The 25,883-nt window shown below is 39.9% G+C and overlaps 1 protein-coding gene across 7 annotated transcripts in view; it reads left to right on the top strand.

Annotated features, from left to right (window-relative positions):
- The window catches only part of Znf644 (zinc finger protein 644), a 76,462-nt gene extending 53,792 nt beyond the window's left edge, over nucleotides 1-22,670 (top strand). For 3 of the 7 annotated variants that reach the window (XM_059274886.1, XM_059274889.1, XM_059274888.1), the window contains 5 exons: nucleotides 1,081-4,100; nucleotides 4,275-4,880; nucleotides 6,683-6,805; nucleotides 19,403-19,505; nucleotides 21,003-22,670. In XM_059274886.1, the coding sequence (XP_059130869.1) occupies nucleotides 1,081-4,100; nucleotides 4,275-4,880; nucleotides 6,683-6,805; nucleotides 19,403-19,505; nucleotides 21,003-21,195 (4,045 nt within the window). In that variant the 3' untranslated portion in view covers nucleotides 21,196-22,670. The remainder of the gene's footprint in view (nucleotides 1-1,080; nucleotides 4,101-4,274; nucleotides 4,881-6,682; nucleotides 6,806-19,402; nucleotides 19,506-21,002) is intronic. The other 4 variants (XM_059274890.1, XM_059274892.1, XM_059274891.1 and 1 more) reach the window with 4 other exon arrangements.
- Nucleotides 22,671-25,883: the final 3,213 nt, after the last annotated feature.

The following is a 25,883-nucleotide window of genomic DNA, read 5'->3' as shown; positions in this document are numbered from 1 at the left end:
ATGGTGACCAGGTTGTGTCCCTGCCCTTAGGAGTTAAAGACAAGCAATTCTGGTACTTTGTGTCCACTTCTCAAAAAGCTGTGTGGAAGAGTGCCCAGTGATGTGGGGGAGTAATCACAGCCACTTGTGACTGACTCTCAGCCATGCTCCTTTCTCTTAAAGTTCTATTCTGTCTTCTTATAACAATTCAATATATGATCAAAAGCACTTTGCCATGTTCATCTACATTATGTGTGAAATAAACTAAGTATTTGTGACATTTCATTGTAAAAAAGTTTTAGGCCTCTGCACTTCTGTCAGATTATAAGTGGTATAATTGCTTTTAGGGAATGCCTAGAATTTGAAATCTCAGTGTATGAAATTTTAGCATAAAACTTGATTGATTTTAACATTAGTAACTTATAATTAATGATAACTTGAATAAAGAATGACTAGAGCCTTACAAAGAAAACAGTTTTGTAGTTGGTAGAATTTTGATAGAACACTGTCTTGAGAACAAAACAGTTTTAAAATACTTTAGAAGTAAAAAATACTATTTTATACATAGGTAAGCCATTTATGTTGATTGCGAATAGTCTATTTGACCCAAATTAAATGATTTACTCTGTAATATTTGTTACTTTCCTCCAGGAAAGAGCTTTCAGGTGAAAAAACAGTTCTTTACATACAATAGTTGACAGTTCCAGTTCTGCTGTGTAGAGTAACTATCCTTAGGAAGTCTGTTCAAGCCAGAGAGTTATTTTTATCATAAATTTCTGCATGATACTTTAAATTTTCTTTCAATGTGTAATGCATTCATTTATATTGTGTTTGAGTGCATGCTCCATTTCCCTGGCTAGTTTGTGTAGAATACAGAATTTCTAGAAAGCTCAAACAGCAATATTTGCTTTGAAAAATTTTTTTTGTTGTTGTTGAAAAATTTTTTAAAGTGGTTCAGTTTTCTTTGAAATGTTTTCTAATTCCTAAAAAATTATTAGTTATCATCAATATAAAGATAAGCCAAAGTATACTTCCAACTCTCCCTACATTCCAATAGCATGTCTTTCATGCAAATCTAAATTTTTGTTTTCCATTTTCTAGACTAAATGTGTTAAATGATCTTGCCATCAATATGGATGATTTGAAGATAAACACCGATATTACTGGTGCTAAAGAAGAACTCCAAGATGACAGCAATTTTATCTCAGAGAAAGACAGTGGAGTTCATAAACCAAAAGATTGTCAGACATCATTTCAGAAAAACAATTCATTGACTCTGTCTGAAGAATTGTCAGAGGATAAATCAGAAAAAGCCTTAAGTGGAGGCCAGTCTACTTTGTTTATACCTGCCGGCGCTCCTGCTGTTTCTAGTGAAAACTTTACCTTGCCTACAGGAGCTGTCGTTAATGGACCAGTTTCACGCTCCTCCTTAACAAAGACTTCCAATATGAATGAAGGTAGTGTTTCATTAACCACTGGACAGCCTGTGGATCAGCCAGCAACAGAATCTTGTTCAACGTTGAAGGCAGCAGCTGATCTTCAGCTGTCTGCACCACAAAAAGCAAGTCAACACCAAGTTCTGTTTTTGTTATCAGATGTAGCACATACTAAGAATACAGCCCATTCCATTAAAAAACTACCTACCTCTGCTTTAGTTGGTTGTGATGTTCCGAATTCAGTAGGGAGTAGTATGAAGTCAGAAAGCACTTTACTAAATCAAGTAGAGGTGGGTGAGGGTAATGAAGATGTATTGGTAAAAGATGATTGTGTCAATACATTAGCAGGAATTTCCTCAGGTACAGATGAATTTAGGCCAGAAAATGATACAAACTGGGATCCCCAAAAAGAGTTCATTCAGTTTCTTATGACTAATGAAGAAACGGTGGATAAACCTCCAGTTCTTCCTAAAGTAGTAGGTCTAGAAAAAAAGAGAAAGCGAAAAATGGATGTAAGCAAAATAACTCGTTACACAGAGGGTTGTTTTAGTGATTCTAATCGTGTATCCAATAAATCAAAAGTGATAGAAGTCGACTTTCTGGGGCAGAATGAGGAGGGACAAGCAATAGATTCACAGAAATACACTTTGTCAAAAGTGAAACCGGAATCTGCTGACGAAGACTTGGAGTCTGTGGATACTTTCCAGCATCTGGTTTATAACTCCGATAAATGTGGAGAAGATGACTCACCTGCTCAGACTCGCACTTTCATTTCAAATACCTTAAAAAAGAAATGTGAAGAGAGTGATTGTGAGTCCTCCGCTCCTTTCAGTACCGAAGAGCCGTCCTTCTACCCCTGCACGAAGTGCAACGTGAACTTCAGGGAGAAGAAGCACTTGCACAGGCACATGATGTACCACTTGGACGGGAACAGCCACTTCCGCCACCTTAACGTCCCCAGGCCGTATGCCTGCAGAGAGTGCGGACGGACATTCCGAGATCGCAATTCACTGCTGAAGCACATGATCATTCACCAAGAAAGAAGACAGAAGCTGATGGAAGAAATTCGTGAATTGAAAGAACTCCAAGATGAAGGAAGAAGTGCGCGATTACAATGCCCTCAGTGTGTGTTTGGTACCAATTGCCCTAAGACGTTTGTGCAACATGCTAAAACGCATGAGAAAGACAAAAGGTACTATTGCTGTGAAGAGTGTAACTTCATGGCAGTGACAGAAAATGAATTGGAATGCCACCGAGGCATTGCCCATGGAGCAGCAGTGAAATGTCCTATCGTCAGTTCCGATGTAACTCAGAGGAAAACACAAAAAAAGACTTTGATGAAAGACTCTGTTACAGGATCGTCCAAAAAGTCAGCTACATACCTATGTAAAATGTGTCCCTTTACCACTTCAGCCAGAAGTATTTTGAAAAAGCACATGGAGTATTTGCATTCCCCATCATGTGTTGATTCATTGAATCCTCTTGGACTTGACAAAAGAAAAAGTGACATCCTGGAGGAATCTGTAGATGTCGATTGCACTAAGCCATTAGTTAAACAACAGTCAGCCACATTTCCAAAGAACTCTGCTTTAAAACAAGATGTTAAACGAACATTTGCATCAAGCTCACAATCGAGTAATTTATCAAAATTTCATAAGCGGCCACATAGAATACAAAAAGCCCGGAAAAGTATTGCCCAGTCTGGTGTAAATGCATGCAATCAAAACAGCTCTCCTCATAAGAATGTTACGGTTAAAAGCAGCACTGACCAAAAGCCAAAGTATTTCCATCAAGCAGCAAAAGAAAAATCTAATGCCAGGGCAAATAGCAGTTATTTATATAGACACAAGTATGAAAACTACAGGATGATCAAAAAATCAGGTGATTCATACCCAGTTCCTTTCAAAAAAGAGGTTAATTCATTAAACTCTTTACATCTGTTTTCATCATCAAGTAATTCTCATAATAATTTTATTTCAGACCCTCATAACCCAGACACCAAAAGGCCAGATCACAAGCGTGTAGCCGTAAAAAGAGTAGTTAAGGCTTCCAAGAAGGAAAGTTCTGGTGGAGAAGACTTGGATAGCTATCCTGATTTTCTGCATAAAATGACTGTTGTTGTTTTGCAAAAGCTTAATTCTGCTGAGAAGAAGGACAGTTATGAAACAGAAGATGACAGCTCCTGGGACAATGTGGAGCTAGGTGATTACACGACACAGGCCATGGAAAGGGACGCCTACGGAGGCCTCAGTCAGGAGCATGTGAACTTGTTGCCCCTATTTAAAAGCAAGATGGAAAGCCAAGGTCCTGGAGACAGTGCTGCCCTTAGTTACAATCAGAACGATGGCTTTTATTTTGAGTACTATGAAGACGGTGGCACCAATAGCTTTTTACACGAGATACACGATCCTCAGCATTTGGAAAACGCAGAAACGCCTTTGTCAAAGCATAACTCTGTTTTTCATTGGACTGATTTGTCCCTTGAGAAGAAGTCTTGTCCTTATTGCCCAGCAACATTTGAAACAGGTGTTGGGCTGTCCAACCACGTCCGAGGACACCTTCATAGAGCGGGATTAAGCTATGAAGCCCGTCACGTTGTGTCACCAGAACAAATAGCCACAAGTGACAAAATGCAGCATTTCAAAAGGACTGGCGCAGCGACGCCTGTGAAGCGAGTTAGAAAAGGTAAGTTCACCTGTGGAGATAGTTGGGGCCTAATAAATTTGTTGAGATTCAGAGGAGTTGAAAATGGTGTTTGAATTTGGTCCTTCTTAGCATCACAGAATTCATATTTCAGAGTTAATTCATTGATGGGGATTTGTCAAAGAGTCTGACGCTGCTCTCAACAATCTCTTTTAGCTGTAGAGAAGGCTGAGACTACTTCTGAACACACTTGTCAGCTCTGTGGTGGTTGGTTTGACACAAAGATTGGGTTATCAAATCATGTCAGAGGCCATCTGAAAAGACTTGGGAAAACTAAGTGGGATGCTCACAAATCTCCAATCTGTGTTCTGAATGAGATGATGCAGAATGAAGAGAAGTATGAAAAGATTTTAAAGGCACTGAACAGTCGTCGCATTATTCCCAGACCGTTTGTAGCTCAGAAACTCACATCAGGTGATGACTTCCTGTCTCAGAATGTTTTACCTCTTGATGAATACCGTAATGGCCTAAAGACAGAGGCTCTGTCAGTGTCTGCATCAGAGGAAGAAGGCCTGAGTTTCCTAAATGAATGTGACGAAACAAAACCTGAACTGCCCAGTGGAAAAAAGAACCAGTCTCTTACACTGATAGAACTTCTTAGAAACAAAAGAATGGGTGAAGAAAGGAATTCTGCTCTTTCTCCTCAGAAGATCCATAACCAGACAGCAAGAAAGAGATTTGTCCAGAAATGTGTTCTTCCATTACATGAAGACAGTCCCTTGATGTATCAACCACAAAAAATGGACTTGACTATGCACTCAGGTAAGAGGACGCTTGTGACTTAGTTAAACACAGTTGAGTTGCGCTTTGTGAGGTGGAACGTCTGGGCAGTGCTTTCTGAGCATCTTCCTGTTTGAGCTGCTGCATTTGCAGAGCCTATTGGTTATTCTGCTATGGCCAATCGGTGGATGCCCAGCAGCACTGAGTCTCTGCCTCATTTCTTGGTCTGAACGTAAGTTGAGAACCAAAGCAAAACGCACACGCACACACACCCCTACACCAAGCCAACTGGCCTGTGAAAATCGGCGCTGCTATAGTATGAGAGGCTGATGTTTAACAGCACTGCACTGTGGAAAGGGACCACCTCTGGCACGTCTCTGCCAGTGCTGCAGAGTGGTGTTTTCAGAACTGGGCTGCTGGTGTCCTGCTGCTTAGGCAAGACAGTACAGAACAGCTTCTTTAGACCAAAGGACTGGTACCTGTTTTGTGATGCCATTAACCCCACAAGCGTCTCCTCTCTGAAGCTCATTGTATTATGGGATGGTGTGCCTTGAGAGAACTGTGGTGAATATGAAGAAATGTTTGCTCGGCCTTTGGATTTTACAGTTGCGTTCTACTACAGCAGAGCAGGTGCTTCTCTTAGTGCTGGTATGCCAAGTTTCTTTCTGTTGAAGGAATATTTTGAATGTGTTGGGAAGGATGTGGCAGGTAAATAACCCAACTGTATTTTGGTATTCTTAGGTCTGGTTTATACTCAAACACTAGAAGGGTCTTTTGGGTTTATTTGTTTTGAGGTGAAGAGTGTTGAAGGTTGTGTATGTGAGCCTATGTTGACTGTGTCTTAGCTAATAGAAATTGGCCAGTGGATTAGTAAAGAATCAAATTACTGTAATTCTGATTTGCTTCTTGACAAGCACTAAATATCTCAAATATTTGTACTGTAATTTTGATTTAGGGAAGTATTAGAAAAAATGCTTTCTCTGATGTAGGATTCTGGATAGTAGGGTGCTTTCTTCCATAGAAACGATCTTTCAAAGTTAGTAGTGTTCTCCTTTAAAGAAGGATGAGGTTCAGAGAGCATATTAGTGTGTTAACCATGAGACAGTATTGTGACCATCATAATAGTGTTGATGACACCTGTTGAAATGTTTTGGGGGAGTGACGGTTGTCTGAAAAGTTTATATAGAGTTTATTTTCAACATGTTTTCTTTCCCGTGGTAGTATTGGCTTGTTGATCACTTGTTTAGCACAAAGATTTTAGCAAGAAAACGTCAAATCATTAACTTGCATTATTGATTGCGCATTCAGAGTAATAAACATAAAATGCCCTGAATAAAATGTTGTGTCTAACAGCTGTTCAGTGGTGTGTTTTACCACCTCTTCTCCCAGCCTTCATCACAAAGCGTAATTTAGAGTCAGGCCTTTTACGGTTTTGTGGGTAAAACACTTTCATTACCACTTTGTCAACTAGACTTTTTAATTCTTTATTGGTATGTTGTAAGCTTTGAGCCTTCGCAGCAGAACTGTGCTATACAAATCACAAAGTTGAGTTATCATAGGCTTAAGAAATGATCTGCGTAACACAGAAATCTGCAAGAGAGTAACAGTGGGAGTTAGCTGAGGGGTTTGGGGGTCAGGCCGCCTTCCACCTTTCCAAGGAGCAAGGGCCAGCTCTGAATACTAACCGCCACTGCTAACAGTTAACTCCTTCCTTAATCCACACTAAGCCAACTCAACGAGCGTTTCAAAGACCATCTTCTGTGGTACTTTTCTACACAGGTTAAGCTAAGAAAATTACCCTTTTTGAAGTGAGAACTGGATTATAGTTTTCTTTTGAATGATAGGTGTGCCTGTGAAGCTTAGAACGTGTGTGCATTGCACTACGACGTTTACAAGTGCTGTTAGCCTGTCCAACCACTTCCGCGCTTGTGCACGAAGGAAGAGTGCTGGACTTGTGCCTGGTCCAGGTAGGTGTGAACAGATGTCACAACAAGTCTGTTGGATAGAGTACTCATTTTCTACTCACCAGACTGGTGCCAATAAGTTAGATGATCTCTATAGCTCTTTTTGATAAGCAACAATTGAATACACGTTAAAGTTCAGCAACTCGTAAACTGTTAGATAGAATTTTAATAAATGATTATTTTTCACCTGGCTCATACTGATTTGATTTGGGGAAAATAGCCCATTTGAGGTGCACTTTTGAGTCTATATTAATTCCATTCTTTTAAAAATTATACTATATTTGATTTTCAAGTTTATTTTTCTTTTAGTAGATTCTAATGATAAAAACCATGAAAAAGATTATAGTAGTGCTACTTTGGAATAAGGTGCTTTATTAGAAAAGGAAATCAGTGAAATTTCAAATATATAGAATAATTCATTAGTCTATAGATTGAATCTTCAAGGGGGAAAGTCTTAATAATGGACCTTTTTGACAGTTGTATAGATTTTTCTTTTAATGCCCCTAACCTACATTTAGGATTAATGAACCTAGATGTACATGTAAGTGTTGACATACACAGTTCTGTGTTATTTTTGGTTAGCTAGTCCAGCTTTGCAGATAATCTCTTGTTTGTGAGCGTTTGTCAGCTTACTCATAACACGCTTCTTCCACCTTGCAAAGTGCTTTGCTCTTGGCCTTGGACCCTCCAGCTGCCTGCTTTAGTGAGTCTCGTGTCTCAGTCCTAAAATACACCTTTCTTCCTCAATAGAGCTGCACAAATCTTTTTCCTGTTAAAATCCTCTTTCTAATCTTTTCACTTCCCTTGTTCTTTTGAGGTCATTGCCTTCTGCTTTCTTGGGTAGTTGTTTGCCCAGCCTTTTGTTCTTCCTCACGTTCTACGGCTTCCATCCACTGTGTCTGTGCTGCTCAGGAGATTCTTGGTCTATGCTGGTGTTCTTCTGCTTCTTCACAAATGACAGGACCACTGTTCCTGTGAAAAGGAGAAAAACAGTCTGTTTTAGTTTACTGATTCAGAGCTCTGACTACGAGGTGTGATTTTCATGTACCTGTCCTTTGATCAGCATGCAGTTGTAGACATTAAAGATGGGAGGCAGTGGAAGGCAGACACTGCGGAAGTGCGGGTCACTGTGCCATGTGATTGACAAGCACGATGCTTAGGGACAGCCTTGTGAAATGTGGGTCTAGGCTTCTCTTCCCATTGTAGAAGGACTTGGTCATCTGTCTACACTTGGAAAGTTATTGCATAGCTAAGCTGGAGTTCTAACCAAGACCGTCTTGTCTTGGCTTTTCTCCTATTCACTGCTCTCTACTGTATGGAAGAAGTCTTTTTCTTGGATTTCTGTTTGGTAATTCTAAAATGAAAGTGGGTTTAAAGTGGGGAACATTTTGGTGAAGGCCAAATAAATGAGTCTAATTAGAAACAAGGACCCCAATATATTGATTAGGCCTACTTTAGGTTTTTGGAGGGCTTACAAAGATGTTTCACTGAGTACTTAGTGACTTATTCTGATATTTAATCGGTGAAGTGTTTCTCCACTTGACTGTTGGTCCATTAAATACTTTCATCTGAAAACTTTTCAAAACACACTAGTTTAAGGCACTGGTAACTGATTTTACCTTTCATTAAAACAACAACAAAAACAAACCCCAAACCCTTCACTATTAGAGAGAAAAAGAATATAAAATGAACTGGATAGTCTAGGCCATCAAGGGAAAAGAGAACATTGCAGTTAAATACTAACCAACATGTCAGAAATGCTAGACAATCAAGTAATTACTTGGCATTTCTAGGTATAAAGAAGGAAAAACACAAGTGTTGAAGAAAGTCTATAGTGGTGATTTCCACTTCCCTTCCTTCGGCATTCTGAAATCATTTGTCTCAATCTAAAGTTTCTTTGATCCATAAGGCTGCGCGCGCGTGCACACACACAACACACACTCCCCTTCCCTGCTTTTTCATGCCAGCTAAGTTTTTTTTCAGCTTTATTAATGTTTTTGTTTCCTAGATAGAGAATCTAGTTAATATCTCTAAGTGCCACATGCTTATTCCTTTCCCAATACTTATATCACAGGCTTAGGGAGTTCTTGATTATCATAAGGGGTCGTATGAATGAGAAGCTTAGCTTTGTAAAAGATAGATAGATAGATATTCGTTTATAAACCATACCTTCATACAAGTACATCACAAAACTGGAACAGTGAAAAAGAGAAAATAGTAGGAATGAAGCTTATATAAGAGTCAAGTATGTGTGCTCTTCGTTCAGTTTTTGTTCGTGTAGATTTTTATTTGTATGATCCAGTTTTGAAGAAAAAGCTTAAATAGGGGCTGGGAAGGTGGCTTAGTGGTTAAAGTACTTTCTGAAATATGCAAGGACCAGAGATTGGATTCTGGGCATCCGTGTAAATAAGCTGGGTGTGGCAGCACTCATCTGCAGCCCCAGGGATGGGAAGTAGAGAAACACTGGCCATCCTGTCCAGTTGGCACTGCAGACCTCAGGTTCAGTGAGAGACTGTCCAGACAAGTAAACAAAATGAAGGAGCACTTTAGAAAAACATCCCAGTATCAGCCACAGGCCTCCACGTGTGCATGAACAGGCAAGTGCACATACATGTGCACACAACACAGACACACAGCTTACACATTCTCAAGGCTGAGTATGATAACCTGTGGTAAGGTGAGATCCTAAGCTTTTTTAGAAGCATTAGCTCCTGGTATCCTCTGTGCAGTCCGGTGGAATTTCAGAGATAGAAATATTCCTTCTAACGTCTTTCCAGCTAGCCTTAGACTGAAAACTCTACTTCCTAAAGTATCAGTTTGCTGACTATTCAAATACTTGGAATGTGATGGTTCTTCATTTTAACATCTTGACTCCCACATATAAATTACCTGCATGCTATCCCTGTTCATTTATTTATCTGATAACACTCTAGTATTTTTGTTTTATTTTTTTTCTCATTAAAAACTAATACTTGCTATGCTGCAGTAAGTTGGTTTACTCCCCACGGGAGACCTGCTTCCCACGTACTGAATACCCTGCCCTAAGTTCCTGTCTGTGTGGCAGTGGTGCGGACTAGAACCAACAATGGTAGTATCTTAGAAAGCTTAACACTTCTGCGGCGGCAACAGAATTTTTTTTCTCAACCTACTCGTTTTTGTCTACCAACTATTTTTTAAAGTTAGATAATGACCTTTGGAATTTCAAGTAAAGTGGAAATTTATAGGGGAACATATTTTTTATTTCAAAAGTACATTGAGGAATGATCTTATTTGTCTTATCTGAAGAGCACATTTTTCACAACACTTTAGAAGTAATACATACTAGTTATCTAAAGTGACCAGCCCACCATAATGAAAAATGAGGAAAAGGTTTTAAATGTTAGTCCACTTGACAGTACCGCTAGTACATTATTCTTGTTTAAAAAAAAAAGTTTATTTTTCAAATCATCAATTTTTTTTTTTTTTTTTTGGTTTTTCGAGACAGGGTTTCTCTGTGTAGCCTTGTGCCTTTCCTGGAACTCACTTGGTAGTCCAGGCTGGCCTTGAACTCACAGAGATCCGCCTGGCTGTGCCTCCCGAGTGCTGGGATTAAAGGCATGCGCCACCACTGCCCGGCTCAAATCATCAATTTTTAAAGTGTAATTGTAGGTTGGATCTTACTAATGGGTATTTTGCCTGTTTTCAGCTTTACTGATAGAATACCCCTACAAGTACTAATGAGCTCAGCCAGGTGCTGAGTGGGTTCATAGAGCATTAGGAAAGCCCTCCTGTGCTGTGAAAATGCTGTAGGAGTGCCTTCTACTGTGACATTGTACAAGCTCCCCATTAGATGTCAAGTGGCGTTTTGTACCCTCATAGTGTCCTCTGTTACTGCAGTGTGAAGGCTTGTGATTCGGTCCCATAAAGTATAAGCAGAATATTGATCTTAAAACTATTCAAAGAAACTTTAACTCAAAGCCAGATACCTTGATAATTCTCTCACCTGGATTGGCTTTGAAAAGAACAAGACATATCTGCTATCAGAGTTTAAGGAAGGGTCATTGGCAACAGTAACCCTCAATTAGAGCTGTTCAAGAGTAGTGCACAGTTTAGTGCCGTGTGGGCTGTAAGGGTCCAGCATTCAGGCAGTTGCTTAGCTTAGGTCCCTTTGGTGCAGACCTGGGCATGGAGAGGACTGACTGTCCCCGATTCCCTTGCAAGCGCACACAAATGGACACGCATATATACCCACATACACAAAAAAGAACGCATGGTGTATTCTGCCTTGTATTTTAAAAGCTGTCTGTGAGACAGTGTCCATATTTTCTTAGCTGTGGCTTATCTCAGTACTACCAGGTATAAGGAACAAGAACATGCATCTGTGCTTATGTGGCAGTAATGTGTAATATTCAAACTTGGCGAGAAAGTAAGGTGTTCTGGTTGAGTACATTTTCTAAGATTGGTTCTTTAGTGCCAAACTTGACTTTTTCCCATAAGCATTGTGGACGTTATTTTTGCCTTGTGAAACAGATATGTAAATGTAACCTTGTACTCATTTAGAATAACCTATAAAGGGACTGAGTAACTGTTTTGGTATACAAGAGAAGGTGTAGGCTTTTTGCCCAACACACCCAAGAAGATTGGCTGATTATCACTAATTCGGCAAGCATTCCTTCAACTCCTGCTGTGGTCCAAGCCATGTGCTAAGTACTACAGAGAGAGATTGGGTTTTACTTAGAGTAGAAACACATATAAGCATAACTGTGATATTACAGCAGATGAACACGTGCCATGAACGAGCTGTGTGAAACACTGTGCAGTTGTAAAGCACTGGAAGCATAGACCAGGACCAGCGAGGCTCTTACAGAGTGTGTGAGGTTCTGGTGTTGTCATTGGCTCATTAGATGCTGGACTTTGAATCCAGTGGTTTTTGCATGCTGAAATCATGTACCTAAAAGGAGCTGCACCCCATCCCAGCATGTGTCATTTGATTTGAGCCTCAGAGATAACTGGTTGAAAAGGAAAGTTAGGGTTTGGAGAGGAAAGGAACCATACTTGGAAAAAGAGGGAGGAATGTGGGGAAATCTAAAAAGTTTATTAAAAATACTGGGAGGCAAGAGGCGGGGAATTAAGTTAGATGGTTGAGATACGTCAAGTAGATGACATAGGGAGCTAATTAATGCTGGAATTGACTTTGTAATGAAGCAGAACCCTTTTTTCTGTGTGTTTTGAGATGGTCTCTATTATGTAGCTCTTAGTGTCCTGGGACACACTTTGTAGACCAGAAATCCACTGTAAGAGTCACATACTACAGTAATGCCACTGGGCCGAGAAGGGGGCACAGATGGACGGCTGGTGTGGTGGAGGTCAAGCAACAGCGCGTGGTGGCGGAGTTGTTAGAACAAGAGGTAGGAGACAGGTGGCTGGAGGGCAGGGCATCTATAAATAACCACTGGAGTGCTGCCCTCGGTGACTTCTCCGTATCCAGCAATTCCTCCTCACCTGGCTGTCCAGCTAACGCCACTGCAGACCAAATACTTCATTTTATTATGCCTGTTTTGGCTTGTCATTGGTTACAAAGTTTAATTCTACTTGATTGTGTCCCCCACCTCTGCCTGGCTCCAATCTTGTCCGTTTCACTAGTATCCCCACTAGTTTTATTACTTGTTAATTTTCTAGGATTTGCTTTTTAGGTTAATAATTTTTAATGTGTCCAAATAACTTCAGTTATGTTCTCTGAGTTCACTGTGATTTCTTTCTCATCTAACATCAATTCTTGAGTATTGTTTATGATCTGGATTATGGTACAGTTACAAAATACGTTGTTAGCCAGAACTAAATGTGGGTGTTTTGCTATAGTTGACTTTATGGGGATTATCCTGGTTAGTTTTTTGTCAGCCTGATACAAGCTACAGCCATCTGAGAAGAGGGAACCTCAGCTGAGACAATGCCCTCTCTAGATTGCCCCTGGGGTATTTGTTTGATTAGTGATTGATGGAGGAGGGGCTCAGCCCATCGTGGGCAGTGCTACCCTTGGGCCCATGGTCGTGGGTGGTATGAGAAAGCAGTGCTCCTGTGGCTTCTGCCTCACTTCCTGCCTCCAGGTTCCCACTCCGAGTTCCTGCCCCAGATTCCTTCAGTGATGACCTAAGAGGTGCAAGATTAAATCAAAGCCTCTCCTCCCCACGTTGCTTTTGGTCATGGTGTTTTATCACATCGACAGAAACCCTGAAACAGGTATCATGCAGATGTACTCGAACTGCCTCTTGTGAGGTTAGGCCAAGAAGATGGCTTGTTGGAGATTACATTTCTCGCTTATTCAGAGGTGCAAAAGTAGAGTTTACTATTTCTTTGTTTTATGTAGAGTTTGAAGAATAATGTTAATTCTTGTCATCCAGTGTCATATATGTGTATGTAACACACACACACACACACACACACACACACACACACACACACACAGAGTGCCTTAGGTAGAAGATGCTCCCAAAAGAAAATAACCCGATAAACACCATATCTGCTTTTAGTTTTGAACTTTGTTGGAATATGTAAAGTCTTAAAAATGATTAAAAGCCATATCAAATTCATTGAGACCATAGAGTTGTGACATTTAGATTTGTCTGTCTTACTGAAGTTGAGTGTGATTGTCTTGCTGTACATTTGTTTAATTATTCTTTAATTATTCCTAAGATGATGTCAGCTTATAGAGGGCAGGAGTTTGATTAAAATGCTTAAGTAATTCTTTTTTTTTAAAGGTGACTCACAGATTCATATTGTGTATTTTAATGTTTGTTCTGTGTTCTATGTGTGTCTTAGTCTAAGAGAAGTAATTGCTCCTCTTGGCAAACACTTGTTTTGCTGAATAAAACAGCATGGAGCGCAAATTCACCTTGGAAAGACGATTTTAACTTTTTTTCCTTGCTGACACGAAGTAATATTTGCTGTCCTGTTACCATTTGTGTCTAGTTATTCTTCCTATGTCTGGGTATATTTAGATATCGAAACAGTGGGGCGTCTACAAATTGTTTTTTTTTTTTTTCTCCTTCATAGACTTCAAGTATAAATAAAAGGCTAATTTCCAAATTGTTTTCATATCATCCTCTTCCAGGTGAAATATCAAATGTTTCTAGGTACATTTGCCCCTCCCTGGCTGTTGATTTTGATTTGGGGTCAATTACTATTTCACGGTCACTGTACTATTATGGTACCAGGTACTCAGGACACAACACTGGATACGTTTGTACAGTCTCATGAAAAATGAATATGTGGTAGCCTTTGTTTGAAAATTATTTAAAAAAAAATACCCCCCAAACTAGTTCTTTTTTCGTTGAAACTGAGAAAGGTAAAATACTTATTTGAGTCTTTTCTATGCTTGAGTCTCCCGAACCTCCGAGGATTGCAGTAGCAATTAGAATGAGTTTCTCAGACTCACACTTGAGTGTACCTTGGGACATGCATCCTTTCCCCTCACAGCTGCCACAGCCACCTTCTTCACCAGCCTTTAATGGTGCTGGGACGGTGGTTTACCTGCTGTGATCATTCATTTCCTGCTGTTTTTTCCAAACAAACCTGTAGTTGCTTTGCTTTCCCAAATTTCTGTGCTAACCACACAGAAAAGGCGTTTTCTTCCTTCTAGTGGGGCTATAACATGCTTCTGTTTGGTGTCTGTATCATGTGGCCACTGTGCTTCAGTGCATCCCAGGGCTGTATGGTTTGAAGAATCCTCTCTAAAACTTGGGCTGAAATTGAATTACTATTGTAACCATATTAAGAGGTGGAACTTTAAGAGGTCTTTAAGATGGCCTAAGCAGGCCATCAAGGCTGTACCGTCATGCAGGCCTCTATTAATGGAGGGAGGAGGTTTGCTTCTGAAGGGCAGGGTTTCTCTAGGAAGAATGGCTTATCCAGTTTTCTCTGACCCCCCACCCCCGACTCACACACAATGTGCTCACTTGTTCTGGTACCATGGTGCAGTCTAAAACAAAGGTCCTCACCAGGCGTGAGCGGACTTCCACCTCCAGAATTACAGTGTGTTTATTTGGACAGTTAAGTTGTTGCCAAGAAGTGGGACTGTTGTTAGGAATACCTGAAAATGTGGAAACCCCTCTGAAGCTCCATGATGGGCAGAGGCTGGGAGAGTTAGGTGAGCGTACTACAAAAAAAAAAAAAAAGCTTGCGTTACTAAGTATGGAACATTGAGTGATTCTGGTGTGGGGTTAGAAGAAAGCTGTAGATTCCTTAAGTGTTGTGACTGGAATATTGGTAGAAATATGGACAGAAAAGGCCATTCTGTTGAACTCTCAGACAAAAATGAGGAACAAGGTATTGGAAACTGAAGTGTAAAGGTCATCCTTGTTATAGTGTTGTGAAGAATTGGGCAGAATCATGTGGAACACAGAGAAGGAGTAGGCTATCTGGTGCCTAACATTTCCTGACAGCAAAGCATCAGGCTGCTGAGTGTCCACCTTAGCCGCCGTCTAAAGCTACAGTATATTATAAGCAGAGTGCAGCAGGGTAGCAAGATAGTGAATCACAGCCTGGGCATGCACAGAGCAAGGAAGTGTGTTTGGGAGAGTCCTAAATGTGTCAAGAGACCCTTTGCTAGAAAGAGTGTTAGCTGTGAGAAGCTTGATGCTGTTTTACAGGATGGCTAAAGACTGAGGGCTTGTGGGCCTGTGGCAGCTTTGGCTTCAGTGGTCTAATAGACCCACCACTTCAGAAGATACACGTGGGAAGCCTTTGCTGTCTCTAAGTGACATGAAATCTTCAAGCCTCCAGAACGTAAGAACTGCAGGAGCATGGCTTCCATGGGGCTGACCAGTGAGTCCCCACTGGGGCAGCACCCAGGAGCAAGGGGGGTCAGGAGCCAAACTGTTGCAGAGCGCCTACACCAGGCAGGTGTAGGGTAGGTGTTACAGTCGGAACCCTCTAAGGCCCCGGGTCTGTGGGAGCACCAGCATGTGACGTGAGCCTGGGACAACTACAGAGCAGAAGTCTGCCTGGAGTCAAGCAGAACTGTAGGACTTGGCTGTCCATACTCTGCAGTGTGTCCAGGAGGCATGTGGGGCTGTAAGGCTTACTGTTTTTCTTACTAGCTTTTGGACTTACGTAGGACAAGTTTCTTCTCTTTTGAAATGAGAATGTCTGTCTTAGGCGATGACTGGAAGCTGCAAGGCTCTGTCCTCAAGAGAGGATGGGTTAGTTAGCACAGGTGCGAATGCCCGTCTCCCTGCCGTGTTACTGCTGAGCATGGAGGCCTCACCAGGAATGGGTGCCACACTCAGGCCTCAGGACTGTGAACTATACACTTGTGTTATTTCCATTCACCCAGTCCTGGTTTTCTGTTACAGCAGCAGACAGCACACTAAGAAACATAGATGTACACCAGCAGTCAGCTAAAGAAGAAGCAGATGAAGTAGAGCGCTTAAGTCACTGGGCAGGGATGATTGAGAGCAATTCAAAATGTTAGTGGTGAATATTAATTTAGTCACAGTGTACTTCTTGGTCACAGAAGCTTCAGGTAACACCAAATAAATCCTCTTCTTCTGAAGTCATTTGTATAATGAAGAAAAAAAAGAAAATTTCTTAGAAACAATTATTGTATACAATGAGGAGGACAATAGAAAGAGCAGAAGATTTTATATAATCACATTAGTGCCGAAAGTAACTTCTTTTTTTTTCTTTCTGTGTATAAAATGAAATGATTGTTGAGAAAACAGACTTGTCTTTGGATGTGTGTGTCATCTAATGCCGTGCTTGTTGTTACCTGTTGTTACCAGGTTACCTGTTACCTGACTGTTTCATAGCATAACACTATGGGGGCTTTTGAGTTTTTCCCATATTTAGTAAAACACGGATGTTTTACTAAAAGTTAGATTGTCAAACCTCTATGTATGTATGACCTTGCAGCTCAGTCCATTGTCTTTGTGAGTAATTTTGCAGTAGCAGATGAAGTCTTCCATAAACTCAGGTAACTTGAGTTAAAAAGATTTCTAACCAATCTTTTGGAAGACTCTGGTTCCCTCCACATTTTCTGCATTCTGAGCAGCATGTGAGGGCCTGAGTCCCCAGGCCTACTTCTGTCCTACAGCAGCAGTATAGCTAGAGACAGAAACGGGGGACCAAGATACAGTGTTAGACCTGAAATACTGAAAATGGTTGGTCTGGAATGCTTCTGGGACAGACATGTTTGTACAGTGCCCTTTGCAGTGCATGGAACATTTTATGTTGTCTTTGATGTAGCAAGGGCCATGAGAATGTCTTCTTTGTACATGTTTTTATGTTACTCAGTTTTTATAGATTTTTCTAGATGTGTTGACTGCATTACAGGGGTGGGTTGGATGCTAGTATTAAAAACAAAAAACTTGTTACTCAGTGTATTCATTTCACCTACTAAACAGTGTGTTGGGAACCAAGGCATTTTAAAATAATGAAGATGTTAAGACATGTAGACGTTCAGGTTTTATTAAACAATGATGGTGGCCCTATTTTCTGATGTCTTGCCACCTCCAAATATTAATGCTGAAATTTTGATGGCTTCATTTACAATTTTAGATGTTATATCATTCATAGAACACAGCATCAAAATTCAGAAAATACTGTTCTTCTTCATTCAGGTAAACTCTTCTGATCTTACAAATGCTGGCTGTTGCGTTGCCTTCTCCAGACCCCACAACACGTCTGCATAACTGAGTTTGGTAGTTTATGACACTCCGTGACTAACTAACAGTAGCACTCTAAAGATGGTTTGTAAGGGTCATTATAATGCATTCTGTTTGTATCCTACAGTAATTTATTTGTATTCTACAAGGATTTTTGAATATAGTGTGGCAAGTTTGACAACTAGCAAGCCCTTCAAAGAAAGATTGTAACTGTAACTTAATGTTAAACCTTGCTGTGTCCTGTATCACAGAGGCAGACATCATGTGTCTCAGAGGTGGAGTGACTGATGGCTAGTAGTTCTCTGAATTCTATTTCCAGAGTGCAGATCACTTAAAAGTGACTTAAACTTTAAATTGCTCACTGCAGCAGCTGTGGAAAAGAAGTATACTAGGTGTGAAGAACCTCGTTTCTACGTTGTTAGACTGCTCTGTTGTACGTACCAAAGATAATCAGAACGTGTGTTTGCAGCAGTCTTTAAACACATGGTACGGTGTATTAGAAAGGAGTGTTACCCACAAATGGTGCAATGTATTAGAAAGGAGTATTACCCACAAATGGTACGATGTATTAGAAAGGAGTGTTACCCACAAACGGTATGGTGGTGTTAGAAAGGAATGTTTCCCGTATTGCATTGTGCTAGAACAGATTTCCATTCACACGGCATCTGAATGCCGATGGTTAAATTTTGAGTTTTGCCTTATTTCTGCTCCAGAAGCATTTGTTGAGTCCCTGCTGTGTACTAGGCTCTTGATTGAAATACCAGTGAGAACCTTAAAAGAATTTTGTAGAGCTGGGTTATTTAGCTGTTCTTCAGACTTCTAATAGTTCTTTTCTTATTGGTCTCTTGTTTTAATAAATAATAATAATAAAAAAAACCTTTGAGTCTTAGATTTGACCTTTCAATAGACAAGTGACAAAAAGCTGGGAGTGGTGACTGAGCCTTAGGTTGACTGTGTACACTTCCGCTTCTGGGAGAGCCGGGACCTCTGTCCTGAGATGGACACCTGCTCTCGTCCTTGGAAGAGTGAAGGCCAGATGGTGGTTCTTGGGTTACACTCGGACCCTGTGATGAGCTCTTCTCTTCCTGCTGCTTCATACGCAGCACCCACACTTGCTGTCCTCCCTTTGTCCACAGGAGTGCTGTAGCTCTGTCCAAGGACTCTAGAGCATTGTCTCCTGTCTAGTTCAACCATAAAAATCTTTTCTTTCATTGACTCATACTTTTGAAATAAATAATTAAAGGGAAAGGTTAAGTAATGGGGAAAAAAATGCCAAAACCAGCACTAAAATATGTTTTTTAAATCACATTTTAAAAATAAACTACTGGAGAAAATGTAAAACTGTAAAGAATAGTTGGCATCAAACACTGGATCCAGTTGTGAACTTAGATAATATAGTTTATAGTTTTTTCTAATAAACTCACATGTTTGCATGATTGTACATGTAATATAGGTTGAGTTTAAAAGTGAAAACTGAGCTATGCTTGCTCTTGAATATCAGCGGAAATTGACTTTTCATTGAGCTTTGTATTACATTGTTGATATTCCATTGCTAAGTTTGCTAGATTTATTTAATAGAGCAGTAATCAAATACAAATTTAATTGAATACAATTTAAAAGTTGCTGTTTTCCTGGAAATAGGATGTTTAAAATTATGTGTGATCAAAAGTAAAGATTCCCATTATTGTAATTATTGATCAGCTAAGCTCCTGGTTCCTTAGCCATGGTTCCTCCATTCTGCATGAGTGGAGGAGACCTGCATGGGAAAACAGCGGCACAGGACGCATGCGCAGATGAGATGCCGCCACAGGAGTGGGTCCCTGCAAGTTAGTGCATGCCCTGTAAACAGGGATCTGAACACAGACTTCTCTGATGTGATGTTGATCACGTGACCTCTGTTAGGTGGGTATGCTTTAAATATATGAGGAATGTTAAGTCTTTCTCTTCCTTTTTTTTTAAGCTTTAGATTGTAAGCAAAAGAAATCAAGGTCAAGATCTGGAAGCAAGAAGAAAATGCTAACATTACCTCATGGTGCTGACGAGGTTTACATTCTCCGATGCAGGTAGATGCCTCTGTTGCCAGACATCATCCCTGTTTTAGGTTTCCTTTGAGACACAGTAGCTATTTTAGTTGGCATTTTTATTTTGTGGCATACTCAACAATAAAGTTGTAAATGAGTTTGCAGAGACAGACTTAGAATCTTAATTCATCATATACTTATGTTTGCTTCAACAATTAGTAAGGCAGGGTTTGTTTGTTAGTGAAATGCCTGTATTATACTGTAACTGATAGAAGTGGAGTATTAATTGTGCTTTATATATTTGATCAATTTAGTTTGGATTGTTTCTACAGTCTTTAAGTTCCTGCTTATTAACAACATGTAGCTGGAGTTTTCCAGCCTGGCCCATGGTCAGGACAAATCTCTCTCACCCGCCAGTCCCACAGCTGCTCAGACCCAACCAAGTAAACACAGAGACTTATATTGGTTATAAACTGTATGGCCGTGGCAGGCTTCTTGCTAACTGTTCTTCTATCTTAAATTAACCCATTTCTATTAAACTATAGCTTGCCACGCGGCTTGTGGCTTACCAGTATCTTACATCTCGCTTTTCATGGCGGCGGCTGGCAGTGTCTCTCTGACTCAGCCTTCCACTTCCCAGAATTCTCCTCTCCTTGTCCCACCTATACTTTCTGCCAGGCTACTGGCCAATCAGTGTTTTATTTATTAATCATTCACAGCAACAACACATTTTCTTTTCCTCCATAACACACCTCCCTCCATGCCCCCTCACAGATACATGCATAGACACAGTGTACTTCTGAACTGGAGAAGGGTCTTTGACGAGATACACACTTTGGAATAATTCTTGTGAATGAATTTAGATGTTATCAAAGTATTTAGTGAGACAGAAGTGGCTCAGCAGCTAAGAGCACTGCCTGCTCTTCCAGAGGACCCAGGCTCGATTCCTGGCACCCATTAAGATGGCTTGCAGCTCCAGTCTCGGCACCCTACAACCCTTTTCTGGCCTCCAGAGATACCAGGCAGATGCACATGGTGCACAGATGGAGAGGCAGGCAAAATATCCAGGCACATAGATTTTATTTTTAAAAGAAGCCTATTTAGTTAATTTTAAATCAAATAATATTACAACCCTTACTAAATCCATTAATAAAGGTGTAAATTTATTCAACTTAATTTAAACCAGTGGCTTCTCAACCTTCCTAATTCTGCAACCCTCTAATATCAGTTCCTTATGTTGTGGTGACCCCCAACCATAGAATTATTTTCATTGCTGCTTCATAACTGTAATTTTGCTACTTTTATGAATTGTAATGTAAACAACTGATGTGCAGGATGGTCTTAGGTACTCCTGTGAAAGGGTTGTTCGACCCTCAACTAGTTGTGACCCACAGGTTGAGAACCACTGATTTATTAGACAAGTGCTCTGTGTAGTGTAGAATGAGATTTATTTCTTACATTATTGGCTTTATGTGAATTAGTTTTCAACAGAATTAGTTATATTAAGAGAAGCACTATTAATGACTTCTTCTCTTGCAGGTTTTGTGGCCTTGTCTTTCGGGGACCACTGTCTGTTCAGGAAGACTGGATTAAGCATTTACAACGACACATTGTGAACGCTAATCTCCCACGGACTGGAGCCGGCATGGTGGAAGTCACGTCACTACTTAAAAAGCCTGCCTCAATTACAGAAACTTCATTTTCTTTACTAATGGCAGAAGCAGCTTCATAGAACCAGGAATCCTTTTAAATAGCAAATTTAATTGGATGTAAATTTAAAATTCTTTGTCTTTTTTTTTTTTTGTAAGCTACATCCATTTATAAATACTAAAGTAGGAAAAATGGGGGAATGTGAATTACATCAGAGCAAACTGAATACTTAAGACAGTAAGTAGTCTATATTTTATATAGGGTGGAAATGTGTTCTTAAGGTTTACTGAATTTTGTTGGCTGAGTTTACTCAATTAAAGGTCTTACATCTGAGAGCCATTTGTAAAATGTTGCACATGAATTTACAGACAGACTTACTGAAAGATTATGTTTTCTGCAGTGTTATCAGAATCAAGACTCTGTTTCTTCCCCACACTTACATAGAAAACTAAGATATTATATTTTGTTGGTATGTATTTAGTGTTTTGTATAATACCAGGAACTGCTAACTAAATTCACTCAACTTAGGGCATTAAATATCATGTACTTCATAGTTTGAGACTGTTCACCCAAATAGGGCAGAGTACTATCTATCTAGTAGATGTGTAAGTGTTTTTTTAAAATCACATGGAACGGTTTTTTTTTATACTAAAAAGTCGGAGGGAGATTTGTTTAAACAAGTATTTCTAAAAGAAATATGTACATAGTCCTGGAAATTATCTGTGGTAAGGAAGTGTTCTTTACCCCAGTTGCGTTTCTCAGACAATGAAGTGGTGCATCCATGCTACCTCCTACTTTGTCAACAAAGATGCTATTTACCCTTTCCATTTTTGTATCATAATAGATTTTAAAAATCTAATGTTCTTTATTGCAAGACATACTTTTGTTAACAGATTTGTTTCTTTGTAATGTTTTACGTACAGTTTGACATGCTTACAGGACAGGGTTGTCTTTATTTAACATTGTAGAAATGTAATTAATAAACCAGGCTCACTACACGATTTAGATAGGCTTTCTCATTTATATTCACTTCCAAATTTGATCAGTTAGCAAAACTATTAATACACAAAATATTTCTACATATGATGAGAATGTTTACAATTTCAATCTTAGAGCTTGTTTTGGATGTGATTATATGTATGAAAATTGTGTAACACTATGCTCATGCTAAGGACCGACATAATGGAATTACTGAAATAAATGTGCTGTGAGGAATGGAAAATAATGGTGCAGGTGTCTTGGTCATGATAAGTTGTGATGACTTTCTTAAACTCTTCCCAAAAACAACTTAGTTCCTTTAATCCAAAATTAGCATCCTTTACAAACAAGAGTTTGTATGCAAGCACCCATTCCATGTCATTTCATGTAGTTGCTAATATAGGTGAACCAAGGATATGCATTGATACTTTTCTTCATTTGTAAATAAAGTTAAAAAACAGTTAAAACGAAGGAGTATTTTGGTAGAGTATATACATACCTCACTGCCAGTGAAATGACTTTCCTATGGTATATCTCCTTACCAGAAATCACTAAATAAAAAAACTTCAAGAATTATAATGCCTCTAATGTGAAGCATCTCTTCTTTTTTGTCATGGGAAATAGTTCATGAAGTTGTTTCACTTATTTGGATTGTTTACATTTACTTTGGTTTTCTAAAAACACTACATTGGTCAATATGTTATATGTGAAAAAATAATTTTCCCTGTTATTAATCTCTTAGATTAATAACATTTAATGTGTAGAATCACAACATGTTTAATTACTTTTGACTGAAAATATACCAAATCTGTGTTAATATTGATTACCTCTTACTAAAGATGTTCTATTGAATTTCCATAAGGAGATTTCAATCTGTGTATGTCCTCTTGTCTGCTCTCTGATTTCCCTGGGCTGGCCTTGAACTCAGAACCCTCCCATCTCAGCCTCTGGCCTCGCTGGGACTACACCAGTATGGCACTGTGCCTGGCCCACTATAACTTCTGAAATTGAAATTGAGCCATATGCTAACAAAGCAGGTGGAATTCACACCTTTAGTTTTTTGGTTTTTGTTTGTTGTTTTTAAATCATGGCAGCTACCAAAATGTAGTAGAGTGCATTAGAATTAGTGTAACCACATATTTCAGAATTAAACCAAAGACCTTCCCAAATAAGGATGCTTGGATGATCTTTCCCTTTAGTTGCTCATTTTATTTATTTATTTTTCTTTATTTACTTTTTAAAAAACCCCATTTATTCACTTACCTTGTGAGGAGGGCACAACACACTTGAGGAGAGTCAGAGGATGCTTGCTAGAGTTGATTTTCTCCTTCCACCATGTGGGTTCAGGGTCAGATTCAGGTGGCCTGCCTTGTAACAAGACAAGCATCCTCTGCTGCTCCACCTCACAGCCTCCCTCCCCCTTTCTTGAGATCTTGTTTTATTGCTCTAGCCAAGATTTTCAACATTATATTGAGTAAGTGTGATAAGAATGGGCACATTTGCCTTGCTCCTGATTCAAAAGGAAATACTTTCAGTTTTTCAATATTTACTTATAATGTTGGGTATAGATTTGTATAAACACCCTTTGTTATTTATGTTCCTTCTGTCCTGGTTTATTTATCAGAAAAGAAGAGTCTTGAAATTTGTCAAAGGCCATTTCTCCAGTTGTGTGATGTCTGCCTTTAAGTATATATGTTGTATTTAACATGTATTGATCTGCGTATGTTGCACTAATCTTGATGCATACCTGAGATGTCAGATTGGTAGGGCGTTGTCCTTGATGTGTTTTTAAATACCAGGTGGTTTGCACGGGTTTTATTGAGGATGTCCACACTGTGGTGGCTATCTTGGTTGTCAGCTTGACACACCTGTAAAGAGGGAACTTTAGTTGAGGAATTGCCTCCATCAGATTGGCCGATGGACTTGACTAGGGGGTATTTTCTTGGTTGCTGATTAATATCCAAGAGCCCAGCCCACTATGGGTGGTACCATCCCTAAACAGGTACACCTCGGCTGTACACACAAGCCAGGGAAGCGGGCCAGGAAGCAGAGTGTTCCCTCCGTGGTCTCTGTCTCTGCTCTAATTGCCTCCTGGTTGAGCTGGTGTGGTTTCCCTCAGTGATAAAGGCTGTAGCCTGAGAGCCGGAAGATGAAATAAGCCCTTTCTTTGCCAGCTGCTTTTGGTCATGGTGTTAACATATCGCAGGAACAGAGAGGAAACTAATGTTTACCTGTGTTCATCAGGGAAACTGATTTACATTTCTCTTTTTTTGTTGGGTCCTTATCTGGCTTTTGGTGTCAGGGTACTGCTAGCTTCATAAAATGAGTTTGGGAGTGTTTTTCCTTTTCCTTTGTGTAGGCTAGCCTGAGAAGTGCAACGTGAGTTCTGTAGAGTTCAACAGTGCATCATCTGCTTGGGGCTTTTCTTTGGGGAGACTTTATAACTGCTTCGATTTGATGCTTGTTATGGACTTACACTGCTTATATTGTCTTGATTTGTATGTCTTAGTGTGTTTGGGTATGTCTTAGTGTGTTTGAGAGTCGATCCTTTTTTTTTTTAACTATATTTTTCCAGGCTTTTGCAGTTTTAAGTTTTCAAAGTCTTTCTATAATCTTCTCTCTGGATTTCATTGGCATTTGCTATAAAAGTCCATTTTTTTTTTTTTTTAATCTCTTTTAGTATTTTGGGTCTCTTCTCTCTTCCTTAGTTCAGGTAGGGATTTGTCTTGTCTTTTCAATGAATGAACTTTTGTTTGATGGTGTGTATTACTATTTCTGGCCTGATCTTTATTATTTCTGGCCACCTGCTTCTCTGGGTTTGGCTTATTTTCTAGGACCTTGACTGAACTTCATCCTTAGGCTACTTTTTAAATGTAAGCACTTAGTTATAATTTTTTTCTTAGAGTTGACCTAACTGTGTCCTAAAAGTTGTAGCAGAATGTGCTTTCATTTTCATTTGATTCTAGGAATTTTTAAACAATTTCCCTGACTGCTTCGTTGACCCACTGATCAGTCGGGAGGGTGTCTTTCCAAGGGCCTAAGAGACGGCTTGGTAAGATCCTGTAGAAGGCCTGGGTTGGGTTCCTAGCACCCACACTGGGTGGCTCATAGCCATCCTTACCTCCAGCTGCAGAAGGATCAAATGCATCTGGCCTTCAGAGGCACCCATACTCGTGTGCACATCCACACACAAAGATAGACATATATACACATACACATAATTTTTTAAATAAAATATTTTTTAAAAGGAGTATATTGAGTTTCTCAGGTGTTTGTGTGGTTTCACTTGTCAGTGATTTCTGCTTTACACCACTATGGTCTGCTGGGAAAATAGAAATAATTTGTTTTTTGTATTTTTAAGTTGCTATTTTGTGGCCTATAATGTGGTTCTATAGGCACTCCGTGTCTGTAGATACGTGAGGACCATTGAGTCCATTGTGAGTTTGGACCCTGAGGTTTCTCTGTTGTCTAAAGAGGAGCACAGGGCACTAATCACCCACTGTCTTAGTGACCTTGCTGCTGTGCAGGGAGCACCAGGACCAAGGCGACCTGAAGACAGCATCTAATCGGATTTGCTTGTAGGTTTTGTTAGTCTATGGTTATTATGGTGGGAAGCAGGCAGGCATGGTGTTGGAGCATTACATTCTGTGGGGGTAGGACGGGAGAATTGAGAGAGGGAGGAGAGAGGGACAGAGACAGAGAGATGATTCACCTGGCACTTCAACTACCTTACTGAGTGTGTGCCTCTTGCCTCCAGATCTGGAGACGGACTCTGGAGTCACTCCCAGGAAT

The sequence above is a fragment of the Peromyscus eremicus genome, chromosome 10, assembly GCF_949786415.1.
Source record: "Peromyscus eremicus chromosome 10, PerEre_H2_v1, whole genome shotgun sequence".
In the NCBI taxonomy this organism is placed as follows: Eukaryota; Metazoa; Chordata; class Mammalia; order Rodentia; family Cricetidae; genus Peromyscus; species Peromyscus eremicus.
The sequence above is the reverse complement of the archived record's forward strand: the minus strand, read 5'-3'. Positions and strand labels throughout refer to the sequence as shown.